The following is a 9,754-nucleotide window of genomic DNA, read 5'->3' as shown; positions in this document are numbered from 1 at the left end:
TACTAATGTACAATAAAATATATTTTCTGCAAGTAGACTCGGCCTCAACTTTTGCAGAGTGCAAAGTTTGCCAAAATTTGTTCTGAGGTCGAGATGACCCGGGGTTTGTTTTGCCCTACCTACACACACGTGCATTGTGTACATGATTGTATACAAAAAGATGGCAATATGGCAACTCTTCAGACTCGTCTGCTGCTACGAGCAGACCGTTTTCGACAATTAGGCACGTGCCGTGCCTTCAAGGGATTAGAAAGACAGCTAAATAACGGGCCTAACAACCTGTGCTCAACGACAAAAGATGACATGAGAAAATTTCAAGCAAGATTTGTGGGAAGAACAATGTTCCCGTCACAGCCCGCACCCGTGGACTCAGCACCGGAACGTCGCGGCATCCACACGCCGGTCTATCCCCACGGTTGTCGGTCACGAATTCTCGCCCAAGCTCTACCAATTCGGGTGGCTCGTGTTGTGCAAAGTCGCAGTCGTGGTAGCACTAGCAATAATTACCATCAAGAATCAAAAGGAAGCAGAGGCAGTGAACAATCTTCCGAGAACATTAAGGGTAGATGATGAATATTTCACGGTCTAGAAAACTAGAAAATTTCCCGGAATTTTGTGTTTAAAATCTAACTGCATGTAAGAACAGAATGTTTCTATATGTTGTACAATTGTGTAAATGTGTGGAATATCTGATGTGCTTTATCAGCCATCACTGGTAGTTTAGTTGAAAATGACCCTCTTTATAATTTGAAGCTGAAAATTTGTCATATTCTTTGGCAATGCAATATGTTGTCATCTTAGCAAAGAGAGGGTTTAACACTAGCGTAACAGAACATCTTTAAATTTCGATATGGTTACTTGTTAAAAAAAAGAAAAAAAATTGTCCAGTATTCTACATGAACTTGCATGTAAATTTAGTTAGAACACTTTTCATAATTCAAAAGAGTTTTAGGGAGGAAATGGGAAGGAATAACAACATGAGGACCATTTAAATACACAATACAAAAGTGCAGGGAAGGCATCTAGGGAAAGACTTCCTTATCAATACAATGTCCCCCCCCCCCCCCATTTTTCCATACCACACTCCAGGCAGGGACAGTATCCTGTCCTCGCTAGCTTACGCGCGCATGGATGCACGCAGATCTACAGTCTCACACACATTTATGTTTTGCGAGTGGTTAAGTAGGTGTGGGGGGACTTAAGGAAGTTTTCCTGCATATATCGGACTGTCATCAGTACTGCCATTGACATTAATTTACCCTTTTGCCTGATACCGGTATTGACTGCAGGTTTAGCACTCTGTTCTGCAGGCTTAGCATTCACCTTCTGGTCTGAGGACAAGAAAGAAACAATAGAAAAGATGATTGCTCGGGCTTTGGTAAGTATATAGATTGTGGTTTCAAAAGATGAATGAAATTCTCTGATTAGCAGAGAAGCTTAAATACAAAAGTGACAAATTTTATAGCAAAAAGAGGTAGTATTCTAATAATGTGCACGTTAAAGAGTAATGGATTAAGAATTTTCTTGTTTCATTATATTTATTGTTTGGAGGGAATCACTTCTGTCTGTTTTGAGCACTGCACTGAAATCTGTTGATCTGCAATTGTAACTTTTTATAAACTGCATGCACTTTCAACAGAACATTTAATTTCACTTTTGCTGGAACTAAATGCTTTATAAATTTATGTGACTTGCCTGTTTGGGTTGGATGTTTTTGTTTTTTCACTAAATCTGGCATTCTTGCTCCTGAGTTTAATCATTGTCAAATTCCAGTCAAATTGTAATAAAAATGTGTAGGAATATGTATATTCAGTTTCCACATATCTCAGGAAATAAAAAAGACTGTCATCCATGTGAATTATTTGTATTTCTTGCAGTTACAGAACACTCATAATGCAAACATGTTTTCCATGAAAAAAATAACTAGTTAATGATATATCAGAAGATAAAAGCCCATTTTCCTCTGTCCCTTGGCCACCCCTTCCCTCCTTCCCCATTTTGGAGGGTACACATGATATCAGTCATTTGGTGGTATAAATCTTCAAATAATTCCCACCAACTATCTACAATTGTCTCATACATCCAGTCTGTAATAGGATATTTGTGAGTCATTTTGAATACGCGGTACTTTCTTCTTCTGAACTCAGATTGCTGAAAGAGAGAACCGACTTGGAGACGCGGAGAAATTCTTTCATCGTGCCATCACCATGTGTCGGCAAGAGAACAACAAGCAGGCACTGGCTTATACTTACGATCAGGTCAGAGTTTGGAAAACTGAACATGTGTTACACATTGTCACTTAGGAAATTTGTTGATATCCGATGAGCCATAGTCCATTGAGTTCTTAAAGACAGTACTGTAGTACTAGCATGCCTTCCTAGCCTAAATTATGTCAAAGTGAAGTGTGTAAACAAGACCATTGGAAATAGGAAGACTAGAAAAGTACCAGTACATGAAAATAGTGTGGGATCCTCCTTGTTTGGCATGTATTTTAATGTAGCTTCATTTATCAAGGGCTAATTTACACAAAAAAAAAAAAAAAAAAAGAGAGAGAGAAAAAAAAGAAAATGGTGAATTCTCGGGGCCCCCTTTATTGACATCGACCTGGTCTTTGGCATTCTTCAAGCCTCAATCTATTCATTAATCCAAGCATGGTAATATGAAAGTGGGTGATGAAATTTGCTTCTGTTTGGTTTTCTTGAGTGAAGATGGCTGATTTCAACCTGCGCCATGGCCGTCTCATCAAAGCAGAGAGCCTCTTCAAGGATACCCTACAGGTCCTGCTGGAGACTGGGCTACCTCAGGGAGACCCAGCTGTGGTGGAGATCTCACTAAAGCTAGCAACAATTTTTGAACGCATGGGCAGGTAAAATTCCCCCCCCCCCCCCAGTTGTTCAAGCACAGAGCATACGTTCAGCATAGCATTCTATCTCTTATGGTAGCTCTGCATGAAGATGTACATCTTACTGTTTCGCATATACATCTGTCTACCTCTTGTTTTTGTGATATAATAAATGTAGAGGAAATTATGCAAATATTTTCTGTCCTTTTGGTTCCAGTAAATCAGTGTCATGTTTCCACAATGACTTCTACGTGTAGGATGTTGGGCATTATCATAGAAAACTGTACAACTGCTTTAATAGTGGTGTAACTTCTGTATCTTCCTTTTATGAGATTCTACCGGATGTTCCTGTCTCTCAAATTGTCCATGTTTCCTGGATATTTTTTTTTTTTCTCTCACTTCTAATCTGTTACAATTCTTAAAATCTAATAAACACAAACAGGCAATAACATGTAGCCACTCACATATGCCAATAGCACACAAGGTTGCTCTGACTTTTATCTACTGGTAAACTGTTGGGCTTTTCCAAATAATTTGTGCATAATCATTGTTTATTTATACTTTCAAGTTTTTTTGCAAATTTTCTGCATTCATGGTTTGTGACCACCCCCTCCCCTGCAAAAAAGTAAAAGTGAAACAAAAAGACAACCACAATCACATGAGTAACTATTCCTTTCACCTATCTCACTGCCAACAGGAATGAGGATGCAGAGCTAGGCTATTCATGGTGCATCGAAATGTCTGAGAAGCTACTTAAAGACACACCAAAGGACCCAACGGATGAAAGGTATGTTACAGTATATTAACTATTTCACTCCCAAAAGGATGATAACAAAGTTTAATTTTTACAAATGTAAATGGTATATCTCTCGTACCAAAAATGCAGTGTGGAATAGACAGATATTCCAACCCCTAGCGTCTCTTAAATGGGTGATTCTAATTCTCCCACCCCCTGGCCTGGGCCCTAGCAAACTGGACACTCAGATTTCGTGAACGTGCACACACAACATTATGTGCACAAAGTGCTACCAAGGTATATCCCTTGTGGCCAGGGTCTGCCTGCTTCAAGGCCCTTGAAGCTCTAGGAATAAAGATGCTCTCTGGTTCTATTTTAGCCTTGGGGTTTTTTTTTTTTTTTAACATATATGACAAAACTTGAATTTGGTGGGAGAAGGCTAGATTTCAAGCCAGAGGAAATACATCATACAATTGGAGGAGGAAATACATCATACAATTGGAGCAGGAAAAATTCAAACACAAGCCAGAGAGTGGGAGATATTACAGAAAGTTGCCTGAAAACTAGAAAGTTGGAGTCGCTAAATGGACGGCAATTTCTTATCTAAGCTGACGAAAAGATGATTCATATGTTCTGTATATCATGATTTGCATTCACACTACTTCTTATTGGTGCCAGACAGGGTGGTTGAGAGAAGCAGAAATACCAGCTGTGTGCATAAGTGTCCCCGGAACGAGTATTCACTGGTCCATTTTAGATGTGCTCCCAGCTCCATGTGAAATCAATACTTTGCTCAGAACATTTACTTTTTCTGGGTCCACCCCAAACTCCCCATCCTTCAGATTGCTGACCCAATGTCTTGATCAAGAATATCAAACTTATATTCGGACATTTCTTGCCTACAGCGGACATGACCATATGATCCATAGAGCAGGTATGTAAGATTTACTGTCTGAAGAGGTTAAGAGCTTCAGGTTGACCGTGATGATTCAATCTGGCATTTATTATTACATCAAGTGCTACATTAATTTGTGGTTTTATGTATCAAGGCTATGGATTGAAACTATATCAGATAATCAACTGATGTTGTGATTGGATTATTACTTCCTGTCTCCATAATATCTAGCCGTGATGCGATAACAAACATCAAAGCACTCCTCGGGATGTGTATGGAAAACTTTGCGAGATTCCTCACCACAAGAAACAGACTCGCCGAGGCAGAGCAGTACTACAAGAAGGCCCTAAAGATATGTGAAGAGGATTTACAAGAAGATGACGTGTCGCACCCGCAGGTAATGAATGGATTCAATTGTCTTCCCTTACAGCTCCTGGAATTCAAAAAAGAAATAACAAAAACAACAAAACCCATATGCACAAATGAAAGAAAATGTTATACAAACTTGTTGCCTTCTAAGGGCTAATGTAAGGAATGGTATGGTTGGAGAAATTTGATACTGAGATAACAGAAATATATACCAAATGCTTGCAATGAGCAGGAATCACTGGTCATAGTCAAATTTGCAACTGACTTGTTCAGTTTCATTGAATATGTAAATATGTGACATTAAGCAGCTAAACTTGATAATGTGCATGTTTTATGACAGGTTGATGTCATATTAGTATAAAATATGGTAGGGGAAATGACTGTTAAGCTCAATCACCCACTAAAATGTCATTGTATGTGTAGTAATTTAAGAAATGTGTGGGCATGTAGCCACCACACTTTATGTGAAGAGAGTGTTGTAGAGCAGTCGCTGATTGCAATTGTGACAGGGAAATGGAATGGATGTATTTTTGAGGTGACACCATATTTGCTCCTGCGACAACTGCTCTCGTCTTATTTTCTCCAGGGACTTAGAGTTTGGGTCAGTGTTGTGATAGGATTTTTCAGGTTTAGTTTGATGTGAGGATTAGGAATAGGGTTAGGGTTATATTTGTGGTTTTATAGTGTGTAGAAATTTCATGGGTGCAATTGATGCAGGAGCAAGTGTCATGAAACAATTTTGGAGGTCATGGATTACAAACCTCAAATTGTTAGCAGTGTCCTGTTGTACCAGACGATATTGTAATGCCATTTTTGTTTTTTCAAGCTAAACATGAAAAAAAAAAAAAAAAAAAATTGAAATATTTTCTCTCCAATAATTTTCTGTAGACTTTGGTTCTACTGAATGACCTAGGGACAGTCTGTGATATGAGGGGTCACTTTGATGAAGCAGAGGGCTACATGCAGAGAGCATTGCTGCTTGCTGAGAAAGACTCGCCATCCATGGTGCCAACCATCCTGTGCAATTTAGCATCGGTCAACATGCATAAAGGTGTGGTCATGTGGTACTAAGTATGAGATGAAATCACATCATATTAAACTGTGTTTTTAATTATTAATTTGTGTGTGTGTGTGTGTGTGTGTGTGTGTGTGTGTGTGTCTGTGTGCGTGTACCATTTTACAGCAGAGGTGCTTCATCCAGAGTTATGGTAAATCCTCATCAGTTGTGTGTACAGTGCCAATGATGATAATGATAGTGATGGTGATGGATATGATGAAGGTGATAATGGTGGTGGTGGTGATGATGGTGATGATGATGATAAAGATGAAGAAATATGTCAATGTTTCTGCACCTTCAGTTTGATATATGAGTGGAAAGGAATATTTCCCAAGCTATCATTGTTAATTGTATTCCTCAATTTATTGGCAGTTAACTGTTTTATCAGCATAGTTATACTTGACTACAAAAACATTTTCATTTTTTCCCTTTGTACAATTGTGTCCTCTCTCACACACACATCGAAGGTTTTTTGTTTTTCTCTCTGTTATACTCTGGTTTCCACAGGTAGAAAAGAAGATGCCAGAGCTCTCTACCAGAGAGCCCTGCGCATTGCAGAGAAATCTGGAGACAGAGAGGCTGCCCTCGTCATTCGTGCCAACCTCCAGAAGGTGTCATGATTTCCTGTAGAACTGTGTGTGCCTGTCAATGAGCATGGCAAGCTCTCATGCAACTGTCCCTTTAAGGCTATCAATATGGGTACCATTTGACTCCGTATTGCTCCCTTCATTGCCCTTGAAGTACACTGCAGTAACGAGTGTGTGTAGTCTACCAGTGATGGAGTTGCTATGTCATAATGACATTTAAATGTAGCAGTGAAGGCGACATTCACCTAAATCCAAAATTTGCTGTCCGTCTCCATGAAGCCATTGCCTGCCTCATGATAGGGAACGTTCCTCTTGATTGGGACGAGTGTACTACATGTACTCCAGAAAGGGACATGAACAGACCCCTCACTCAATGAAAATGTACAGGGCTCCTCTCTCTTTTATACCTCCACCGTGTAATGCCACTAGCGGCAATAGATTTTCAGGTTTAAAGTAAATATCCATCTTCAGGTGATGGCTCATTTTCTCCTATCTCAACAGCTTCAGACAAAAACATACCTGCCAACTGTTCAGTTTTAATCTGAATATTCAGATTTTTCACTGAAAGAAATGCAGTAATTTCATTGTGTTCTGATTTTTTTGGAAATATCTGTTAATAGTAAAGTATATGAACTTTATGAAAGTTCAGATTTTTTAAATAATTTTTCTTTGTTTGTTCAGATTTATTAAGTCTCAGGGTTGGCAGCTTTGCAAAAATGACTTGGCATAGCAGCAGAAAAGTTGGTAAGGGTACGGATGGACAGAGTAAAGATGGCCTCCAAATTTTACGCTCACAAGGTACGAGATGCAGGCCATGGGATCTGGGTCGGAAATTGCACCATGCATGCAGTGTTCATGCAAGTGTATGGGATAAAGGTAGTCAAACTTGGTACTGAGATTAGCTTTTAGAGTGCAATTCACCTACTGTTATTATTGGGGGATAGTTTAGTAAAATTTAAAAGGTGTTTTCTGAAACTTCTTAAATTTTTCTTGATGAAAAAAATGATAAAATTCAGACAAGAGTAGAGTAAACTCATCAACTACAAAGTTGTATGAGTGGCAGTATGCTACTGTAATAGTGGAAATTTTCGCAGTGTTGAAATTTTCACGCATTTCGCGCAACCATAATCCAGGGCGAACATAAAAGTGTGCAAATATTTTTGCTTGTTTTATGTTCCAGTAGTTGATGTCTTGATTCCGTGGAATTAAAAACACACGAAATTCTTCTTGCCCGGCTGAGTGCGAAAAATTAGTCGCTCAAAAATATTCACTTTTACAGTATATAATATCAATATAATCTAAAAGTTGAAATCAGGGTTTAAAGTTGCCAGAGGATGGCTTTTCTGCAGTGCACTGGACACCGCAGAATGATTATGTCGTGTTACTCTTGGTAGCAGTAGGTATATCATTTTTTTTTTTTGACCCAATATATCTTGCCGTTATGAATTTCAGTTCACTTTAAAGTTAATGTCAAGCTATTACTTGACATTAATGCACAATGTATTGGTACACTCTGCTAGTATTTTTTATTTTACTTATTTATCACCTGATTAACTTCTTGATTTACACTGTGCAGTACACGTACCTTTGTTGTGAATTGCTCTTCTATGCAAGTGTCGGCAGCAATAGATGTTCTTTAATACATTGTACTTAATTTCCAAATCTTAGTGTTTGTGCGTGGCGACATGAATGGCAAATTACAATAGGTGTTTTCATACTGCTGCCAAGTAAAAGCATGATTCAGTTTATCATACATTTTGTCACAAATGTAACGAATTTGAAAAATGGTGACAAATGGTTTTAGTGTCAGTGTAGGGCAATTTATGAATTGGGTGCAATTGACTGAATTTGTGTTTGTTATTGACCACTCTCAGATATACTGATCGCATAAAACTAATGCCAGAGCTCTTATTCAGCTGTCTATTGTGCAGTCAATAAATAATGAAACTACATTCTACTGTTTATGCTTTGAGCAGAGGAAGTATATGGAAGATCGCATTGCATGTGGAATGATTGTGACTTCAAGGTGAAATTGAAGAAATTATGCAATATACTCTTTAATGACACGCCTCTATGATCTGCCTTTTCTCACCGAGTTCTGTTTTTGCTGGTAAGCCCAGAGCATCCGCCATTATGTAAACAATCAGAGATGGGCTGAATACAAATTTCACTTAAACCACAAGGGCAATGACTTTATTAGCATTTCAGAACTTTGAACACAATTAGTGACTCAATATGCTGTACATAACAGACCACTTAGATAATAATAATGCACATGAAAATATATACCTATTTTGTTTATTTGTTTGTTTGAACCTGTTATTGAAACTAGTGCTATCTCGCCAGCCAGAGATAAATCAACAACATGTACATGTACCTTGGTTCTCTCTGAACAACCATTACAAAATGCTGGTTGATTTGTGTTCATAATGGTCAGTAATACTAAAGTTAAATTGATAGTGGACCAATCATTTTGCTTGACACAGTCTGGTTGACATGGCTTGTTATAACAGATAATAAATACACCTCCTGAGAAGAAAGAGAATGATTAATTGCAACTCCTGAAAACAAAACTACAGGTCAAATGGAAATCCTGAGAAATGAGAAAAACAAACTACTGGTCAACAGCTCTTAAAATCCAGGTGCTCGGTGCTTTAAATTTCAGTTAGCTTCAATATACTTTCCCACAACAAAACAAGAACATTTTGCATTACCTCAAGAGCAAAACTACTTACCTAGAAAAACACTTTACTAAAATGTTTGTAAACAGAAATGGGTGCTGAAAGTTTTCTCACATTGACATATTTTTTTATTTTGATACTTTGCCAAAAACATGAAACAATGCATAATCTAATCTATAGCCACACCTCTGGTTCCTGACATCCTGGTCTTGCATACTAATTCATTACTCAATAGAGTACATGTGTCACTTGCTGATAATTTTTAACCTCAGTGAGCATAAGATTTGCTAGCTTGATAGGTGTCTTTGGCTTTATGTGAACTTTACACATCAATTTTCCAAAAACTTTTCTTTTAATTGTAACTACAAGAATTCAACATCCCACCCAGTAACTATCTAAAATAATACAAAAAGGTGACATCTCTTACAGTAAAAACAAAACTCCATCTAAACTACTTAACAGCATAGCATTAGATACTTTTTTTCAATGTGGCACCAAAACATGCCAATGTCAACTGACGCTGTATGCTTGACATGATTTGCATACACAGTCTTTATCATACTGTATAGTTACAAAGATATTCATTT

General features: G+C 38.0%; 1 protein-coding gene across 1 annotated transcript; it reads left to right on the top strand.

Moving 5' to 3' along the window:
* Positions 1-175: 175 nt before the first annotated feature.
* On the top strand, positions 176-8,891 carry LOC140228512 (tetratricopeptide repeat protein 19, mitochondrial-like). Its single transcript, XM_072308743.1, has 8 exons — positions 176-562; positions 1,290-1,378; positions 2,148-2,258; positions 2,709-2,866; positions 3,540-3,629; positions 4,705-4,870; positions 5,731-5,893; positions 6,407-8,891. The coding sequence occupies exons 1-8, from the start codon at positions 304-306 to the stop codon at positions 6,517-6,519; spliced, it is 1,149 nt and encodes a 382-aa protein (XP_072164844.1). The 5' UTR covers positions 176-303; the 3' UTR covers positions 6,520-8,891.
* Positions 8,892-9,754: the final 863 nt, after the last annotated feature.

The sequence above is a fragment of the Diadema setosum genome, chromosome 5 (assembly GCF_964275005.1).
Source record: "Diadema setosum chromosome 5, eeDiaSeto1, whole genome shotgun sequence".
In the NCBI taxonomy this organism is placed as follows: Eukaryota; Metazoa; Echinodermata; class Echinoidea; order Diadematoida; family Diadematidae; genus Diadema; species Diadema setosum.
This window is presented reverse-complemented; position numbering and strand designations above follow the sequence as displayed.